This window comes from Salvelinus fontinalis, chromosome 33 (assembly GCF_029448725.1).
Source record: "Salvelinus fontinalis isolate EN_2023a chromosome 33, ASM2944872v1, whole genome shotgun sequence".
Classification (NCBI taxonomy): Eukaryota; Metazoa; Chordata; class Actinopteri; order Salmoniformes; family Salmonidae; genus Salvelinus; species Salvelinus fontinalis.
In genome coordinates this window covers 32851056-32872973 of record NC_074697.1, presented here as the reverse complement: position 1 = coordinate 32872973, position 21918 = coordinate 32851056, and the positions used below count along the sequence as shown (strand labels likewise).

Below are 21918 nucleotides of genomic sequence, written 5' to 3'. Positions count from 1 at the left end.
CTACCCTCTAACCCCAGCTGTGATCTGGACACCATATGTGAATTGATTTCCCCCCATCTATCTTCAGAGCTCGTGCTGCTAGGTGACCTAAACTGGGACATGCTTAACACCCCAGCCATCCTACAATCTAAGCTTGATGCCCTCAATCTCACACAAATTATCAATGAACCTACCAGGTACCACCCCAAAGCCGTAAACACGGGCACCCTCATAGATATCATCCTAACCAACTTGCCCTCTAAATACACCTCTGCTGTTTTCAACCAAGATCTCAGCGATTACTGCCTGCATCCGTAATGGGTCAGCGGTCAAACGACCTCCACTCATCACTGTCAAATGCTCCCTGAAACACTTCAGTGAGCAGGCCTTTCTAATCAACCTGGCCCGGGTATCCTGGAAGGATATTGACCTCATCCCGTCAGCAGAGGATGCCTGTTTTTTTTTTTTTTAAATGCCTTCCTCACCATCTTAAATAAGCATGCCCCTTTCAAGAAAATTTGAACCAGGAACAGATATAGCCCTTGGTTCTCTCCAGACCTGACTGCCCTTAACCAACACAAAATCATCCTGTGGCTTTCTGCATTAGCATCGAACAGCCCCGGTGATATACAACTTTTCATGGAAGTTAGAAACCAATATACACAGGCAGTTAGAAAAGCCAAGGCTAGCTTTTTCAAGCAGAAATTTGCTTCCTGCAACACAAACTCAAAAAATTTCTGGGACACTGTAAAGTCCATGGAGAATAAGAACACCTCCTCCCAGCTGCCCACTGCACTAAGGATAGGAAACTCTGTCAACACCGATAAATCCGCTATAATTGAGAATTTCAATAAGCATTTTTCTACGGCTGGCCATGCTTTCCACCTGGCTACCCCTACCCCGGTCAACAGCACTGCACCCCCCACAGCAACTCGCCCAAGCCTTCCCCATTTCTCCTTCTCCCAAATCCAGTCAGCTGATGTTCTGAAAGAGCTGCAAAATCTGGACCCCTACAAATCAGCCAGGCTAGACAATCTGGACCCTGTCTTTCTTAAATTATCTGCCGAAATTGTTGCAACCCCTATTACTAACCTGTTCAACCTCTCTTTCGTGTCGTCTGAGATTCCCAAAGATTGGAAATTAGCTGCGGTCATCCCCCTCTTCAAAGGGGGGGGACACTCTTGACCCAAACTGCTACAGACCTATATCTATCCTACCCTGCCTTTCTAAGGTCTTCGAAAGCCAAGTTAACAAACAGATTACCGACCATTTCGAATCCCACCGCACCTTCTCCGCTATGCAATCTGGTTTCAAAGCTGGTCATGGGTGCACCTCAGGTCCTAAACGATATCTTAACCGCCATCGATGAGAAACAATACTGTGCAGCCGTATTCATTGACCTGGCCAAGGCTTTCGACTCTGTCAATCACCACATCCTCATCGGCAGACTCGATAGCCTTGGTTTCTCAAATGAATTTCCTCGCCTGGTTCACCAACTACTTCTCTGATAGAGTTCAGTGTGTCAAATCGGAGGGCCTGTTGTCCGGATCTCTGGCAGTCTCTATGGGGGTACCACAGGGTTAAATTCTTGGGCCGACTCTCTTCTCTGTATACATCAATGATGTCGCTCTTGCTGCTGGTGGGTCTCTGATCCACCTCTACGCAGACGACACCATTCTGTATACTTCGGGCCCTTCTTTGGACACTGTGTTAACAACCCTCCAGACAAGCTTCAATGCCATACAACTCTCCTTCCGTGGCCTCCAACTGCTTTTAAATACAAGTAAAACTAAATGCATGGTCTTCAACCGATCGCTGCCTGCACCTGCCCGCCCGTCCAGCATCACTACTCTGGGCGGTTCTGACTTAAAATATGTGGACAACTACAAATACCTAGGTGTCTGGTTAGACTGTAAACTCTCCTTCCAGAGTCACATCAAACATCTCCAATCCAAAGTTAAATCTAGAATTGGCTTCCTATTTCGCAACAAAGCATCCTTCACTCATGCTGCCAAATATACCCTCGTAAAACTGACCATCCTACCAATCCTCGACTTCGGCGATGTCATTTACAAAATAGCCTCCAAAACCCTACTCAATAAATCGGATGCAGTCTATCACAGTGCCATCCGTTTTGTCACCAAAGCCCCATATACTACCCACCACTGCGACCTGTACACTCTCGTTGGCTGGCCCTCGCTTCATACTTGTCGCCTAACCCACTGGCTCCAGGTCATCTACAAGACCCTGCTAGGTAAAGTCCCCCCTTATCTCAGCTCGCTGGTCACCATAGCAGCACCCACCTGTAGCACGCGCTCCAGCAGGTATATCTCTCTGGTCACCCCCAAAGCCAATTCCTCCTTTGGCCGCCTTTCCTTCCAGTTCTCTGCTGCCAATGACTGGAACGAACTACAAAAATTTCTGAAACTGGAAACACTTATCTCCCTCACTAGCTTTAAGCACCAGCTGTCAGAGCAGCTCACAGATTACTGCACCTGTACACAGCCCATCTATAATATATCCCCAAACAACTACCTCTTGCCCTACTGTATTTATTTATTTATTTTGCTCCTTTGCACCCCATTATTTATATTTCTACTTTGCACATTCTTCCACTGCAAATCTACCATTCCAATGTTTTACTTGCTATATTGTATTTACTTCGCCACCATGGCCTTTTTTGCCTTTACCTCCCTTATCTCACCTCATTTGCTCACATTGTATATAGACTTATTTTTCTACTGTATTATTGACTGTTTGTTTGTTTACTCCATGTGAACTCTGTGTCGTTGTTTGTGTCGAACTGCTTTGCTTTATCTTGGCCAGGTCGCAATTGTAAATGAGAACTTGTTCTCAACTGCCTACCTGGTTAAATAAAGGTGAAATAATGTAATTAAAAAAAAAAATGTTTTACATTACCGTGTATTTTACCAATAAAATGGTCTGACGGGGATGTGGACATACTCAGTATACATGTCCCGAAAGAAAGAAATGAACTCACTCCAATACATTTTTATAGAAAGTTAGCAAAAATAGATAAGATCTTGCTACCATGGAAAGGAAAATACCTGTCTATTTGTGAAAAAATCACCCTGAGTAACTCTTTAGTCATTTCACAGTTTACCTATTTGCTTATGGTTTTGCTTACACCTAGTGACCTGCTTTTCAAATTATATGAACCAAAAATATTCCATTTAGTTAGGAATGGCAAGCCAGACAAAAGTAAAAGGGCCTATTTATATAATGAATATGAATTCAGGGGGCAGAAATTATTAAATATTAAAGCATTAGACCTCTCACTAAAGGCATCAGTCATACAAAAGTTATACTTAAATCTGGAATGGTTCTCTAGTAAATCAGTAAGAACGTCTCACCCCATTTTCAAGAATGACCTTATTCCCTTTATTCAGATTACAACTGTTCACTTTCAGGTATTTGAAAACAAAATCATTTCCAAAATATTGTTATTTTTTAAACAAGCCTTAGAAAGTTGGTTGCAATTTCAGTTTAATCCACCTGAAAAGACAGAACAAATACAACAAATATTGTGGTTAAACTCAAATACACTAATTGATTAAACTTATTTTTCAATATAAAGAAAAAAAGATATCATTTTTGTAAATTATATCATAAATAGGACATGCAGCTAACACAGACATATGGAAATGTCTGCTCTAACCAAAATTACTACCAACTAATTGCAGCATTACCACAAAAATGGAAGAGGCAAGTGGAAGGGGGAAAAGGTAAGGAACTTGTCTGTCGGCCGTACATTAAAGACCAAAGATGGTTAAAGAAAATTGTGATAAATAAAAAGATATCAATTTAATTTAAGGACCAAAAAAATGACAGCTGTGCCATATGAATTGCAAAATAGTTGGTAAGAGATTTTCGATGTACCGATTTCATGGCACATGGTTTATGAATTGACACGCAAACGACGCTGGATTCAAAACTTTGAAATTTTCAATTTAAAATATTATACAATATTCTTGCAACCAATAGAATGTTATATATATGGGGGATACAACTGTTAAAAGAATTATGTTCTCAATGTTCATAAACTGAACTTCAATTAACTACTCAGTCTGCAACCCAGAATTTGTAAGATACTGGTTGAAATGAAAACAGACAGAGGCCCAGCCTACAATAGTCAAATGTTGATTCACGAGAGCACTCTAAAGTCAAGAATACAAAGACATCCATTTTATAGCTGCGCACATACTTCCACACAAATAGTAGATATCCTACGCACATACATACACACTAACGCTAGGAGAGCTATCTTCTTCTCTACAATTCTCACCACAGTTTCTCACTACCCAGCTGACAGTTCCAGTCCCCCCCAGATAAAGGAAACCTGGAGGGGTGCTCCCTGTCCTATCTTATCTTCCCAGAGTTATAGCCGGGTCGGCTCAACCATAGTTTAATTATTTCTAGGTGTTTTCTTAAGCATTCACACATTTCTCTCTCTCTGAGTCTAACCTAGTTGGACTTATGTTTAATACTTTTAATTACTCCTTATCCATGCTACATAACCTCTAATCCCTAATGGTTAAGTTTCCGGGTAGAATTATTTAATCATTTATACACTGCTCAAAAAAATAAAGGGAACACTTAAACAACACAATGTAACTCCAAGTCAATCCCACTTCTGTGAAATCAAACTGTCCACTTAGGAAGCAACACTGATTGACAATACATTTCACATGCTGTTGTGCAAATGGAATAGACAAAAGGTGGAAATTATAGGCAATTAACAAGACACCCCCAAAAAAGGAGTGATTCTGCAGGTGGTGACCACAGACCACTTCTCAGTTCCTATGCTTACTGGCTGATGTTTTGGAGGCGCTACCAGGAGACAGGCCAGTACATCAGGAGACGTGGAGGAGGCCGTAGGAGGGCAACAACCCAGCAGCAGGACCGCTACCTCTGACTTTGTGCAAGGAGGTGCACTGCCAGAGCCCTGCAAAATGACCTCCAGCAGGCCACAAATGTGCATGTGTCAGCATATGGTCTAACAAAGGGGTCTGAGGATCTCATCTCGGTACCTAATGGCAGTCAGGCTACCTCTGGCGAGCACATGGAGGGCTGTGCGGCCCCACAAAGAAATGCCACCCCACACCATGACTGACCCATCGCCAAGCCGGTCATGCTGGAGGATGTTGCAGGCAGCAGAACGTTCTCCACGGCGTCTCCAGACTCTGTCACGTCTGTCACATGTGCTCATGTGCTCAGTGTGAACCTGCTTTCATCTGTGAAGAGCACAGGGCGCCAGTGGCGAATTTGCCAATCTTGGTGTTCTCTGGCAAATGCCAAACGTCCTGCACGGTGTTGGGCTGTAAGCACAACCCCCACCTGTGGACGTCGGGCCCTCATACCACCCTCATGAAGTCTGTTTCTGACCATTTGAGCAGACACATGCACATTTGTGGCCTGCTGGAGGTCATTTTGCAGGGCGCTGGCAGTGCACCTCCTTGCACAAAGGCAGAGGTAGCGGTCCTGCTGCTGGGTTGTTACCCTCCTACGGCCTCCTCCACGTCTCCTGATGTACTGGCCTGTCTCCTGGTAGCGCCTCCATGCTCTGGACACTACGCTGACAGACACAGCAAACCTTTTTGCCACAGCTCGCATTGATGTGCCATCCTGGATTAACTGCACTACCTGAGCCACTTGTGTGAGTTGTAGACTCCGTCTCATGCTACCACTAGAGTGAGAGCACCGCCAGCATTCAAAAGTGACCAAAACATCAGCCAGTAAGCATAGGAACTGAGAAGTGGTCTGTGGTCACCACCTGCAGAATCACTCCTTTTTTGGGGGTGTCTTGTTAATTGCCTATAATTTCCACCTTTTGTCTATTCCATTTGCACAACAGCATGTGAAATTTATTGTCAATCAGTGTTGCTTCCTAAGTGGACAGTTTGATTTCACAGAAGTGGGATTGACTTGGAGTTACATTGTGTTGTTTAAGTGTTCCCTTTATTTTTTTGAGCAGTGTATTTAAACCTTATAAACTCTTTTACCAACAACCTTCCCAGTTCTGCAGATTTTTCTGCGAGGAGGCAGAGTCATTAGATCATTTATTTTGGTACTGTCCATATGTAACTCGTTTTTGGTCACAGGTCCAGGAATGGCTGAAAAATTGCAAAATTTACCTAGAACTAACGCTGCAGATAGCAATACTGGGTGTTTTGAAAAGTCATAGTCAATTGATCAATAATATAATTATTTTAGCAAAAATGTTTCTTTAATTAACAATCTGTAGAAGCTATGAAAATAGAAAGGTTCAGGACTTCTGTGAAGCATCACTGCACACTTGAAAAATATATGGCAAATAGAAATCCAAAATGGTTGGTGTTAAGAGATGGATGGGAGGGGTTGAATGGAGCTGAAGGGTGGGACTAATAACAAGATAACCAATGTAAAACATACAGGGTCTGTAAAATGTATATAGGTTCAGAAATGTTGTCAAATAGCACAGTTACAAATAGAAATCAATCTGGATGGACATCAGAAATAGAGGAAGGACTAAAAAGAACAAAAATATAACCATTGTAAAATGGATTGTCTGTAAAGTGTGTATAATATGTATAAACTGAAGGTAGAAGTCTAAGTGTTATTGTTTATTAGTTTACTCCAATTGGGTAGGGATGGTAGGGTTTGCGGGAAATAATAAAGGTATTGTAGCAGGCTCAATGGTGTGGGGTTTCCACGTCACCAAGTTCAATAACAAAACAGGCACCAGTAGCACAAATAGACTGTGAATGGGAAGTTTATTAGAGGTTTTGGTACACTGGGGAAGAGGGGGAAATGCACCAATCACCTCACAGTCCACAAGCCGTTCTCATTGTCCGTTCCGTTTTCCAGTGGCACTCCTCACACTCAGGTCCTCAGCCAATCCGGTACACAAGTAGGATAATCTGACAGTCCAGGTCACAACAGGTTATCCCACCCCTACTTTTCTCACTTTTCATACCACTCTTGGTTCTCCCCCACTCTGCCACTTTGTGCAGGCTGCCTCCTCTTTTATTGCCAATCATTCCCTGGCTTAACTAAGCACAGTCTTGCCTCGTTGGGGCTGGAAGTGCATATAAGGCTTGGGGGTGGAGCCAGCGACGTGGAATATATCTCTCCTCAATTACCACTCCCCTCACCTCTCCCTGCCGTCTGCCACAGTATATTAAAAAGAAGTGTGTATATTTATGTATGTATATATGTATGTGTATATGTGTATATGTATGAATGTTTATAAATATATATATATATATGTGTGTGTGTATGTATGTACAGTTGAAGTCTGAAGTTTACATACACCTTAGCCAAATACATTTAAACTCAGTTTTTCACAATTCCTGACATTTAATCCTAGTAAAAAGTCCCTGTCTTAGGTCACTTAGGATCACCACTTTATTTTAAGAATGTGAAATGTCAGAATAATAGTAAAGAGAATGATTTATTTTAGCATTTATTTCTTTCATCACATTCCCAGTGGGTCAGAAGTTTACATACACACAATTAGTATTTGGTAGCATTGCCTTTAAATTGTTTAACTTGGGTCAAACATTTCGGGTAGCCTTCCACAAGCTTCCCACAATAAGTTGGGTGACTTTTGGCCCATTCCTCCTGACAGAGCTGGTGTAACTGAGTCAGGTTTGTAGGCCTCCTTGCTCGCACACGCTTTTTCAGTTCTGCTCACAAATTTTCTATAGGGTTAAGGTCAGGGCTTTGTGATAGCCACTCCAATACCTTGACTTTGTTGTCCTTAAAAACTTCTTATGGCTGCAATCCCGGTAACGGGATGATATGACAACAGCCATTGAAAGTGCAGGGCGCCAAATTCAAAACAACAGAAATCTCATAAAATTAAAATTCCTCAGACATACATGTGTCTTAAACCATTTTAAAGGTAAACTTGTTGTCCAAAAGTTCCGTAACAGTCAGTAGAAACATGGCAAACGATGTATTGAATCAATCTTTAGAATGTTGTTAACATAAATCTTGAATAACGTTCCAACCGGAGAATTACATTGACTTCAGATGAGTGATGGAACGGAGCTCCCTCTTATGTGAACGCGCATGGTCAAAGCATGGTCACCTCATGGCAGTGGTGACTAATTCTCCTCTCATCTGCCCTCCCCTTCACAGTAGAGTCATCAGACAAAGTTCTACAGACTGTTGACATCTAGTGGAAACCGTAGGAAGTGAAAATTCATCCATATCTCGCTGGGATTTCAATGGGAGCTTGGTGGAAAATCCACCAGCCTCAGAATTTCCACTTCTTGTTTGGATTTTTTCTCAGGTTTTTGCCTGCCATATAAGTTCTATTATACTCACAGACATAATTCAAACAGTTTTAGAAACTTCAGAGTGTTTTCTATGCAACACTAATAATAATATGCATATATTAGCAACTATGACTGGGCACCTGTTACGTTCCCCAGTTTCTGTGTTCTGTTTTGTATTTGAGTGTGTGTTTCAGGAGATGGCTTCCTGAAGTACTCCCCAACCAGCTGATTGGTCAACCCCAGGCTAATTGGTGATTGGAGCTGACCCCGCCCCCTCGTCAAGAAGCAGCTGACTCTAATCACCATTGCCACCTGAAGATAAAAGCCAGTGTTCTGCCCAAGAGAGGAGAGATTGTAGAGATAGGAGAGAGATGAGATAAGGAGTAGAGATTTGGAGATTAAGAAAGAAAAATTAGATTGTGGGTTGTGTGTCAGAAAGTGTGGTATGTACTGTTGTTGTTGGTAGCAGTTTTTCTATGTCCTGTGTTTGTGAAATCATTAATAATTACTCTGTTTCATTTGTTCCCAGGGGGGAAGGAGAAGGCACTTTGGGAGTGCTTAGGCAAGATGCCCGCGGGCATACATATACCCATAGTATATTTACTGTCTAGGCACACTAGGTAAGACCTGGGCGGACCACCCCCTGTATTTTGGTTAGGGCACCAGACGGTGCTAAGTTAGGTAAGTTAAGTGGGTAGGAAGGTTAGATAGGAGAGGGGGAACTTTGATATTTACTTTCTTTACTTTGGTTCCGTCCAGCCCCTTTTCCCCATATTACCGTGTAAGAAAATAAATCCAAGTAAACGGTAAATTCTGCTTTTGTGTCATCCTTACTCGCACCTACAGTCCATACCTCTTGCACTTCAGAGAGTTGAGTTGTAGCAGGAAGTTGCGTTCCCTCTTCTCAGAGGCGTGCGTAACAGCACCTCTGTGCGCCTTTCATCCAAGCTACTCAATACTGCCCCTGCAGCCATAAGAAGTTAAGCCATTTTGCCACAACTTTGGAAGTATGCTTGGGGTCATTGTCTATTTGGAAGACCCATTGGCGACCAAGCTTTAACTTCCCGACTGATGTCTTGAGACGTTGCACATAATCCACATAATTTTCCTGCCTCATGATGCCATCTATTTTGTGAAGTGCACCAGTCTCTCCTGCAGCAAAGCACCCCCACAACATGATGCTGCTACCCCCGTTCTTCACGGTTGGGATGGTGTTCTTTGGCTTGCAAGCCTCCCCCTTTTTCCTCCAAACATAACGATGGTCATTATGGCCAAACATTTCTATTTTTGTTTCATCAGACCAGAGGACATTTCTCCAAAATGTATGATCTTTGTCCCCATGTGCAGTTGCAAACCGTAGTCTGGCTTTTATATGGCAGTTTTTGAGCAGTGGCTTCTTCCTTACTGCGTGGCCTTTCAGGTTATGTCGATATAGGACTCGTTTTACTGTGGATATATATACTTTTTTACCTGTTTCCTCCAGCATCTTCACAACGTCCTTTGCTGTTGTTCAGGGATTGATTTGCACTTTTCGCACCAAAGTACGTTCATCTTTAGGAGACAGAACGCGTCTCCTTCCTAAGCGGAATGATGGCTGTGTGGTCCCATGGTGTTGATACTTGCGTACTATTGTTTGTACAGATTAACGTGGTACCTTCAGGGATTTGGAAATTGCTCCCAAGGATGAACCAGACTGGTGGAAGTCTACACATTTTTTTCTGAGGTCTACACATTTTTTCTATGTAAACTTCAGACTTCAACTGTAGCCTGGCCCATAGGTCTATATGTTTTGATAAGGTTTATATCACAACTAAAGTGGCCAAATAACTTCTTAAAATGAAGCACATTAATCCGCTTTACAATGGGTGTAGAGCCTAACTGGCATACATCTTATAATAAAAGCATTACATGCATAAATCGCATTTGTGGTCACTTTTGAGAATGTTGTTTTCCTGGTAATGGTGTTTTCCTGGTAATACTGCCGTGTGCACATTGCTGCGCTTATAATATGAAGAACGCCGAACAAAACAATAAACAATACAAAAACAAACCGTGAAGCTAAAGGCTATGTGCCCGTAACAAAGTCAACTTCCCACCAAGACAGGTGTAAAAAAGGGATACCTAAGTATGGTTCTCAATCAGAGACAACGATAGACAGCTGCCTCTGATTGAGAACCACACCCAGCCAAACACAAAGAAATAGAAAACATAGAAATAAAGAAACTAGAATGCCCACCCTAGTCACACCCTGGCCTAACCAAAATAGAGAATAAAAGCCTCTCTATGGCCAGGGCGTGACAATATTACATGGATTTATTAGACTTTAAAATGTTGATGTTCCAAAAGTCCAGCAGTTGTTTCAAAAGTCCATCAGAGATCGGCAGTTATTTGCTTGACAATCAACAGCTGACAAAATGTAATGACCGCCACAGCCCTAGCCGCTCAGCTCAATGCAGGGGTTGCAGTTGAGTAAATTTGAGGGGTGAATGTAGCACATGGGGATGTGTGAAACTTCTTAGCCTGAAGTTTCCCCACTTGTGTCAGTGAATAGCTAGCTTTTCGTGTAGTGCCGACTGGTAAGACGCTTCAGGAGGGCGGTCATGTGTGCTAGCAAGCCAGAGGTCCCAAGTTCGTGCCAGGTATTAGCCGAATCAGGAGGAAGTGGTACTTGCTAAGAAAGCAATGTGACGTCCTTTACAGATAGAAATGACATAGAAAGGAAAGATAGAGCAGTGAGTGTGCTGAAATAACAGTGGGCTGGATTCAAACCCATGCTGCAGTGGTATATTTGATTGGGAGGCATTGGTCTAGACAGCTCTACCACCCTAGGTCACTCCAAGCCAACCTTTAAATCTCTGTTACAGGGGTGACCTACCATGCTACATTAACTAAGCTCACTACGGCACCCGTCTCTCCACACTTTCCACAAGCTTTTTGTTCCCCTATACTAAAAAACAAGAGACGACCAGAAGCTCCTGGGAAAGATACCCACACTGATTCACCCACCTAGATAACGATGGGCCGCGCCCCCTGGAGTGCCAGAGACGGGATACATAACCCCCTCTCGGGCTAAGGGAAAGTTACCAGCGTTAGCCATGGTGGTGTCTGAGCGGGTGGTCTATCCTTAATGACAAGGTAAAGCCCCCTACAGATGTCCACCAGATTGGGTTGGGTTGGTAAAGCGTATGAAAGGCAGACAGACCCTGAGACAGGAAGCTTGGCTGGCTAACCCACAGTCAGTCCATCCAGGTGTCGCCCATCTTCCCCACTTATCCCCTGGGTATTTATACCTGTGTTTTCTGTCTGTCTGTGCCAGTTCGTTTTGTTTGTTCAAGTCAACTAGCGGTTTGTCTCAGCACTTGCTTTTCCCCAGTCGCTCTTTTCGCGGCCTCCTGGTTTTGACTCTTGCCTGCATGCCATCCTGTGCCTTTGCCCCTACTCTGGATTACCGACCTCGACCTGACCTGAGCCTGGGCCTGCCTGCCGTCCTGTACCTTGGCCCCCACTACTTTGGATTATCGACCCCTGCCTGCCTTGACCTGTTGTTTTCCTGCCCCTTTTGTTGCAATAAACACTTTTACTTCAACACAGTCTGCACTTGGGTCTCACCTGATACAGTTAGTAAGTAGGAATGGTATGACGTGTTATTTATGACTGGGAGTCTACAGTCTGAGACAGACAAAAAAATTATTTCAGGGGTGTATTCACTAGGAACAAATGTTGTCATAGTTGGATGACAACAACAGTCAATTCTGTTGATCTTGGTACCCTGTGGTCTCTCTTGTGTCTAGTTTAGTGTTTATCATCATGATTTAGCATGATGCTGAAATGAGAACTGCTAGGCCTACTATAGGTCTGTTTTTCTGGTTATTTGTTTTTCATAACTGATAGTTATCTCATAGATAGACTGCTGTTTTCTAGCTCACTGACATCACAGCTAACCTGTGAACAGATATTTGGACAAATCATTATGCTGTAGTAGAGAACTATATTGAAGAACACATGTGGCCTTATTTACGGTTACAATACTGAAGGACGATTTGCTCCAGCTCTGCACTGAATGTTATTCAAACAAGGTTGTGTCACGTTCCTGACCTATTTATGTTAGTTGTTATGTGTGTTAGTTGGTCAGGACGTGAGGTTGGGTGGGCATTCTATGTTTTCTGTTTCTGTGTTGGTTTTGGGTTACCTGGTATGGCTCTTAATTAGAGGCAGGTGTTTGGCGTTCCTCTAATTAAGAGTCATATTTAGGTAGGCGTTGTCACAGTGTTCGTTGTGGGTGATTGTCTCCTGTGTCAGTATGTATGTTCGTGCCACACGGGACTGTAGCGTTTGTTTGTTTCGATGTCGTCTGTTTCCTGTACGTAAGTTTATGTTTAGTTATGTAAGTTTATGTTCAGGTTTCGTCAACGTCGTTTTCTTGTTTTGTAGTTTTGAAAGTGTTTTGTTTCGTTTCGTGTTGCCATCGTATTCATAATAAAGATGGCTTATTTCCCAAATGCTGCGTTTTGGTCTGAAGATCCTTCTCTCCTCACCTCATCCGAGGATGAGGAGAGCGACAGCCGTTACAGGTTGTTTTCCTGCTAGCCGGATTAGGTACCCTGTATTCATAGGCCTTGCAGCTTTATGTGTTTGTAGCTTTCGTCTGGATTCTGGAATGAATCAACTCTTTACTGGCGAATGAGAACAGGGCTGGTTGAGCAAGGCAATAAATAGGTCACTGTGGTCTGGGTGGAAAGCCAATACAAAATGTATTGCAGGATTAGTAGGCCTAATGCTACAAACATTCATCACTGCAAACAGAGAGAACTACAGACATGATGGTGATTGCAGTGATGACGAGCGTAGTTATTGGGGATTTCTCTTTAAAAGTTTATTGCCATAACACAATCACATGTCTTGAAGTGAATCTTGTTGAAAGTCTGTCCTCTTATGATTATCAAAGTCAGTCAATGATCCTCTTGTCTTGGGATGTGAAGTTAATGTACAACAACTCCCTGGGAGACTCTTGGACAATAGCTGTGTCACATTAAGGATGTTTTTTTGTGACATTGTGTTGGAAAATATATCATTTGAAATTCAATCAAATTCAGCTACTACAATATACTACTGTATATTTGAAAGTAAATACATTGCCTTACTATTTTAACCTAGGTCTGGTTTTCACACATGCACATTTCGGAATCAGCATGTCAGAAAACCCACAAACTACAAGGGCTGATAACAGTAGTGTTACATTCATTCCTGTACACTTTTCTCTTTGTCCTCTACCACTTCAGAGTAAAGTAAAGAGGGAGTAACAGGCCTAGTGTATTTACATGTAATCCCACGTAGCCTCTTTAACGCCATTCGTTCTTATATTATGTATCGTTGGGGGCTTTGGCCAGGGCATGGGTCAGGTGAAAGATATAGACACAATGGTTACCTCACAGTGAGATGAGGGTGTGTCACTATCACTCCGTGTGTATCCTGCCTGGAGGGAGGATGTGGAGGGTGGGGCTGATTGAGCTCATGACAGGACCTCTAGCCTATGTCTGGAGGATGTTTACTCTCAGATATTGTGTAATATGACATGTTGCCATCACAGGTGCTCCCGGGCAAATTTTGTTAAACACGAAAAGTCAGTACAAGATTGGTATTTTTAGGAGCATTGTTACAATGCACACTGTACAGTCTTTTTCAGGCTAAGGTTATTAACCAGTGTCCATAGAGACACTGTCAGAGACATAGCCTAGGCCTGTTGCACCCTGCTGGTGTCACCATAGGGGAACTATTCTAACTAACATCTCTAAAGTACTCTCTAACAGGCTCACATGGGATCATGTTGATCTGTTTCACTACAGCTGTCAGCTTAGCATAACTAGACTGGGGCTTGCACACATCCTGCCATTTAACAGCCATGCAAGGCAGTCCAACTTGTTTACTAATGTTTCCCCTACCATGACTCAAGCAAAATACTCAAGAAATACTATATGTTATGCTGCCACCATAAAGCCTGCATCAAATAGATTTATTATAACCCACCAAATAACTGTCTTGTGGTTTTATATCTAAACTCCTTACTAGTCAATGAAAACAACAGTACCCAGAATTAATCTGCATGCCAGGCAGTTACAGTGATGCAGCCATTTGAGAGGATGTTCAACAGCTGCATGTACCACTCTGGCTTGTATTCTAGCTTGTCCTGGGCTGACTCAGTATTGTGTTAGTAAGGGCTTACTCTGTGCTTTCTGATACCTTTCCTCTCTGTGAGAAGTAGCCTAACACACACACATTTAACCCTGATGTGTGTGGATTAAACAGCCTTACTAGAGATAGCTTTTTATCTGGTGCCTGGTAAGTGATTACAGTCCCTCACTGATGATGGATGGATGGACACTTGTTTCCTCTTTTCCTTTTCTCCCCACCTCATCTCCTCTCACTGCATCTGTGTCAAATACCTTCTCAGGATTCCTGTATTAAAGCCACGTTCTGTAGTTGGCCAAATCTAATGCAGCCAGGTTAGCTGTCTCTGCAGCTGCCTGTGTGTGTGTGTGTGTGTGTGTGTTTGTGTGTGTTTAACTATAAATGTGGGGACCAGAAGTCACCACAAGAATAGTAAACAAGCTCAAGTTTGACCAACTGTGGATATTTTGTTAGTCCCCAAAGGTCAAATGCTATTTCTAGGGGGTTTAGGGTTAAGGTTAGAATTAGTGTTAGGTTTAGGGTTAGGAGCTAGGGTTGTCTGGCTCTGTGCTGAGGGCATTCTGGGAATGCTGCCTGAGCGGCAGGTGGCACCAGGCCACAGCAAACACATTCCTCCACCAGGCAGCCCTGGACTGGAGGAAAGGCTGGTGCTGGCCACAGCCTACTCTGCTCTGCCAGAGGCACTTTGCATTGATCAACACTTTGTAGCCTACATCCTGGGTTATGTGAAGATTTAAGGAAGTTTCTGATTCAAACTGTTAGGTCTGTATCCATGCTGTTACTTTCATGACCTAAACAGAAAGATTGAGTCAACACACTTGCTTGTGACAGTCACGTTTATTTTGTATGCTTGCCCACTTTCTTTGGTTTGTGCTTCCAAAAGTGAGTGGTTTTGAAGCAGAGACAATGAAGTGTTTACAGGTAAAATGTTTGACATAGGCTATTTTTTGTAATCTCTGTTCAGGAGGCATGCAGGACTATAACTACCTGAAGCCAACTTCCTGTTTCTGCCAGACCAGACCAGGCCAGACAGACCAGACAGGCACTATATTATGTTGTTTTCATTGACTAGTAAGGAGTTTAGATATAAAACCACAAGACAGTTATTTGGTGGGTTATAATAAATCTATTTGATGCAGGCTTTATGGTGGCAGCATAACATATAGTATTTCTTGAGTATTTTGCTTGAGTCATGGTAGGGGAAACATTAGTAAACAAGTTGGACTGCCTTGCATGGCTGTTAAATGGCAGGGTGTGTGCAAGCCCCAGTCTAGTTATGCTAAGCTGACAGCTGTAGTGAAACAGATCAACATGATCCCATGTGAGCCTGTTAGAGAGTACTTTAGAGATGTTAGTTAGAATAGTTCCCAAGGGCTTAGTCCCCTAGCCATTCTAGCATTCCACTTAGAATAACCAATACATTGCTTCATTCACATAGTATGCTAGTACTGATATTGGAACAGATGCCCAGATATTGGAACAGAGGCCCAGAAGCCCGGGTTCTGGCCTCAGTCCATGTCTCTGGCTCTTGTGACTGACACTGACAGAGTCTGGCTCTACTCACTGTTACTGACACTGTCATTATTACATTTAATAGATACAAGTAGCTATCCTTGGTAGCCTCTACCAGCGTTATTGAAAGCATTGAAAGACTAAATTAATTAAAGATGTAGAACATCATGGAAAGCAAACACATAATTATAAAGATCTCGTACTTTCCATCATAATTCTACACAGTATATATATGGTAAATAGGGCTGAAACAGGTTGAATGTGACCTGAAGTTGACCACTCCTCTGTCTGAACTGCACAGAACCATGAGTCCAATATTGTGGTGTTGGAAAGGGAGAATTTAATTGGCAAACAGTGGGAGATGAACGATGACTACCCCTCCCTGCAGGCCATGGGCTGGGGCAACAACGAGATCGGATCCATGCAGGTCCAGAACAGAATGTAAGTAAAATGAGTAAAAGTCCTGGCTTCCTTTTTCACACTACAGAAGATTATGCTCATAACAATCAGAAATAGAAGAATCAATTGAGTCTAGTGGTCGCAAAACTTGGACAAACTGCAAAAAAGTGCAGTATGCAGTAAGAATAGCACAGAATAGTTAAATATAAAATATAACACAAGCCACTATTGTAAAGCTACAAAGTCTATATAAAGTCTGTGAAATGTATATACATGTATATAAAGCAACTTCATTAATGTCACGTTCCTGACCTTATTTGCCTTTGTTTTACTTTGTTTAGTTGGTCAGGACGTGAGCTGGGTGGGTAGTCTATGTTATGTGTTTCTATGTTTAGGTTCATTGGTAATTAGCCTTATATGGTTCTCAATCAGGGACAGGCGTTTGACGTTTCCTCTGATTGAGAACCATATAAAGGTAGGCTGTTCACATTGTTTGTTTGTGGGTGATTGTTTTCCGTGTCTGTATATGTCGCACCACACGGGACTGTTTCGTTTTCGTTCGTGTATGTAGTCTGTTCCTGTTCGTGCATTCTTCGTGTTTATGTAAGTTCACATGTTCAGGTCTGTCTACGTTGTTTTGAGTTTATTCAAGTGTTCATCGTGTTTCGTCTTGTTATAATAAATCATTATGGATTCAACCTACGCTGCATTTTGGCCCGACCCTTACTCCTCCTCCTCGTCCGAGGAGGAGGCATTAGACGAGCGTTACAATTACTTTTCAGTCCTTTCCCCTTCAACAGTGTTCTGGCCAGGTGGTGAGTCTGATCTACTAGATAAACTGTGACAGGATAATCATTTCTGTCATTGATCACAATAGAACTAAGTAAAACCCAATTTCAGGACTGAAATGATGAATTATCTAAATGAGTGTCCTGTGACCTTACTGACCTCTGTCAAATGTGTAAAGGGACACTATGGTGAAACATTTGAAACAATGAGCTATTATATGGTGTCCCTGGATATTATACAGGTGACTAACATGTACTGTAGAGGCCAACTCTTTCTGATCTACAAGTGCCTAGATTAAGGGCTGGGGCTTGTTACGGGATATTTTCTCCCCTCTCCTCTTTTAGCTGGGTGTGCTACCAGTTCCCCAGTTACTGCGGCTACCAGTACATCTTGGAGTGCGACCGTCATGGCGTAGAGTACAAAAACTACAGGGAGTGGGGCTCCCACGCTCAGACTTTCCATGTCCAGTCTCTGCGTCGCATCCAACAGTGAGCGCTTCCACAGCCTCCTCCTCTTCCTCCTCTCCTCTCCCTTCTCCTCCTCCTCTTATCCCTCCTCCACTCTATCATTCCAAGCTTGGCCAGTAGTCTTGTCAGACCTCCAAGACCAACGATTCCTGATGCTTCTGGTGCTCCACAGCGACAACCATGTTTACAGCACTTTTGTTTTGTTCCATCGCCTAAAGAATAAAAAAAGAGAGAACAAGAGAAGAAGAAAGAAAATAAAAGTAACGAATACGCCCCACAGCGAGTGGAGAGAAGGGTCTCGGGTGGTACGACTCAGGCTTTGATGCTGTTCTTCAGTGTTGTCACGGGGAATTCATAGCCACAGTGATCAATAAAGAGAGAATGAGCAACAAAAATAAACAGTGATATAAGAGTGCTATTAACCTACACTGGTGTCAATTGTCTTTACTTGTTTTAACAGTTGTTTCTCTCTACTCTCTACTAGTATATTTTTCAGCAGTTCTCAGTAGTCCCATCTCTTTGAACAAACCTTTTCCACCATTGGTTATAAAAAATATAGGAAATATAAATATCAAACTATATTACACCCTTATTACACCCTATAGCACACAATTACAAACCTCAGAAATCTAAAACATTTTAGCCATAATGCAAAAGAAAATATAAAGCTTCAATATTCAAATAAAATACTTTGTGTAAGGTAAAATGTTTCAATTTAACCCAGCTCTATGAGATGTCATGAAGTGTTTATCCAACACTGCCCCTCTCAGCCAACACTAAAAAAAACAATCTCAATTCAGTACCATTCAGTACCATGAAATATTGAGCATAGGACAAATCGTGCCTAAATGCATGGTATCTGTCAGGCTTATCCAATGCAATTTGGTAGCTAATAGTCTACTGTATGAGGATTATGTTTGGGAATTTGAGACAATGAAAATTATTCGCTGAAATTGTTGCAACCCCATCACTAACCCATTCAACCTCTCTTTCGTATCGTCTGAGATCCCCAACGATTGGAAAGCTGCAGCGGTCATCCCCCTCTTCAAAGGGGGAGACACTCTAGACATAAACTGTTATAGACCTATATCCATCCTGCCCTGCCTTTCTAAAATCTTTGAAAGTCAAGTTAACAATCAGATCACCGACCATTTCGAATACCACTGTACCTTCTCCACTATGCAATCTGGTTTCCGAGCTGGTCATGGGTGCACCTCAGCCACGCTCAAGGTCCTAAATTATATCATAACCGCCATCGATAAAAGACAGTACTTCATAGACATGGCCAAGGCTTTCGACTCTGTCAATCACCGCATTCTTATCGGCTTTCTCAATAGCCTTGGCTTTTCAAATGACTGCCTCGCCTGGTTCATCAACTACTTCTCAGATAGAGTTCAGTGTGTCAAATCGGAGGGCCTGTTGTCCGGACCTCTGGCAGTCTCTACGGGGGTGCCACAGGGTTCAATTCTCAGGCCAACTCTTTTCTCTGTGCATATCGATGATGTCGCTCTTGCTGCTGGTGATTCTCTGATCCACCTCTACGCAGACGAGACCATTCTGTATACATCTGGCCCTTCTTTGGACAGTGTGCTAACAAACCTCCAAACGAGCTTCAATGCCATACAACACTCCTTCCGTGGCCTCCAACTGTTTTTAAATGCTAGTAAAACTAAGTGCATGGTCTTCAACCGATTGCTGCCCGCACCCTCTGGACGGTTCTGACCTAGAATATGTGGACAACTACAAATACCTAGGTGTCTGGTTAGACTGTAAACTCTCCTTCCAGACTCACATTAAGCATCTCCAATCCAAAATTAAATCTAGAATCGGCTTCCTATCTCGCAACAAAGCCTCCTTCACTCATGCTGCAAAACATACCCTCGTAAAACTGACTATCCTATCGATCCTTGACTTCGGTAATGTCATTTACAAAATAGCCTCCAAAACTCTACTCAGCGAATTGGATGTAGTCTATCCCAGTGCCATCTGTTTTGTCACCAAAGCCCCATATACTACCCACCACTGCGACCTGTATGCTCTTGTTGGCTGGCACTCACTACATATTCATCGTCAAACCCACTGGCTCCAGGTCATCTATAAGTCTTTGTTAGCTAAAGCCCCACCTTATCTCAGCTCACTGGTCACCATAGCAGCACCCAGCCGTAGCACGTGCTCCAGCAGGTATATTTCATTGGTCATCCCCAAAACCAACACTTCCTTTGGCCGCCTTTCCTTCCAGTTCTCTGCTGCCAATGACTGGAACGAATTGAAAAAAATCACTGAAGCTGGAGTCTTATATCTCCCTCTCTAACTTTAAGCATCAGCTGTCAGAGCAGTTTACCGATCACTGTACCTGTACACAGCTAATCTGTAAATAGCACACCCAACTACCTCATCCCCATATTGTTACTTATCCTCTTGCTCTTTTCCCCCGCAGTATCTCTACTTTTACATCATCACCTGCACATCTATCACTCCAGTGTTAATGCTGAATTGTAATTATTTCGCCTCTATGGCCTATTTATTGCCTTACATCCCTACTCTTCTACATGTGCACACACTGTACATAGATTTTTCTATTGTGTTATTGACTGTACGTTTGTTTATGTGTAACTCCGTGTTGTTGTTTTTGTCGCACTGCTTTGCTTTACCTTGACCAGGTCGCAGTTGTAAATGAGAACTTGTTCCTAACTGGCCTACCTGGTTAAATAAAAGTGAAATAAATAAATAAATATTGAGAAAACAATGGCAATTTACAACCTACCATGTTTTATAAATATTCATACAATGCATTGCACTTTTTTGGAGGGGGGTTATTACAATACTGACTAATATTGTCAGATATACATTTTACAGAACTAAATACACTTTGAGACTGTAGTCTCAAATTATATATTCTGCAAGCCACTTTAAAAAGTGGATCCTCCTCAAGAATAGTGACATCAAAACAAAGCCCCGCCCCTATGAACGCTTAACGGGAAGTTGAATGCATACAGGCAGGCTGGCCGGAGAGACAATACTCTAGGTTAGCTCGATAGCAATGTTCTAATCGTTTACCTTTTTATTTCACAAGACTGGATACTCAAGAGGTAGGAAACATGGCAACATATTTGCTGGAGCATCGACATACAGCGCCGAAACTATGCGTCTCACTTTTCGTCTACCTTTTTGTTGTTGGCCCCATCACGGCTCTCAGCGTCGGCGAGGCGAGGCTTGTCAGAAGCAACACCGTCGCGAAAGTGGAGGTAGAAGACTATACAAAATACTACAATTATGTCGAAATGACCCGGCTACTGAAGTTCATGGCCATGAAATACCCTTACATCTCCAACCTGTCCAGTATAGGCCAGTCCGTGCAGGGCAGGGAGTTGTGGGTTATGCGAATCACAAAGGACCCCAAAGCTGACGTACCGGGAAAACCCAAATGTAAATACGTGGGGAACATGCACGGGGACGAAACTATCTCGAGGCAGGTGTTGGTGTACCTTGTGAACTACCTACTGACGAGGTATGGAGAAGACCCGCGTATCACGGAGTTGGTGACGAGCACGGATATTTACATTATGCCCAGTATGAACCCAGACGGGTTCGAAAGGTCCAGAGAGGGGGACTGTAGTGGCGACGCTGGGGGTCGTTCCAACGCCAAGAACATGGACCTCAACAGAAGTTTTCCTGACCAGTTTGACAAAATCAACGTTCAGAAAGACGATGTTCCAGAGGTTACAGCTGTCATTAAATGGATCCTGGAGAAAAAGTATGTATTTCTTTCTTTCTCTGGTCAATTTACATAGACCTACATACAACATTATTTGTGTTTGTTTAGCTCACATTGTTTATAACCTAATTCAGATGGCTCAAATGTATGGGCTACACCAGGGGTAGGCAACCCTTTTCCTGGAGTGGCGCAGGTACTTCAGAATGTTTTTCCAACATAGGCACCACACCTGACAAACTGAGATGATTGATTGCCTAAATTCAACACACCACATACCTGTTCTTCCAGGTCGGTTAAATACAAAATATGAAGTGACTCCAGGACCCTGGGCTCCACAGACATCGCTTACTGCAAATGGTAACTGCTGCACCCAAGGACTTTACTGTCAGCCTGCATCTGTCTTTGTTCCTATTGTTCTTAAGCACCTCCTCATGGACCCCAAATACCCCCCCCCCCCCCCGGAAGGATCTCTCCATTTACCTAAGGGCCCACTGTTGCCAGCTAACTGTTGGGAATGCCCTCGATCAACATCAGACTCCAATAGGCCAACATAAGTAGCCTGCCATACTACTTTAGGCCGGCTACC

At 42.9% G+C, this 21918-nt stretch overlaps 1 protein-coding gene and 1 long non-coding RNA gene across 2 annotated transcripts in view; one reads left to right on the top strand and one right to left on the bottom strand.

The window, feature by feature from the left end:
• Positions 1–16279: 16279 nt before the first annotated feature.
• Positions 16280–20872, bottom strand: LOC129832068 (uncharacterized). Its single transcript, XR_008755863.1, has 2 exons — positions 20782–20872; positions 16280–17829 (listed from the first exon to the last, which is right to left on the bottom strand). It is a non-coding gene; the product is annotated as an uncharacterized LOC129832068 (long non-coding RNA).
• The window catches only part of LOC129832065 (carboxypeptidase D-like), a 35597-nt gene continuing 34260 nt past the window's right edge, over positions 20582–21918 (top strand). Inside the window, exon 1 of the mRNA XM_055895809.1 lies at positions 20582–21371. Coding sequence (XP_055751784.1) covers positions 20716–21371 — 656 coding nt within the window. The 5' untranslated portion in view covers positions 20582–20715. The remainder of the gene's footprint in view (positions 21372–21918) is intronic.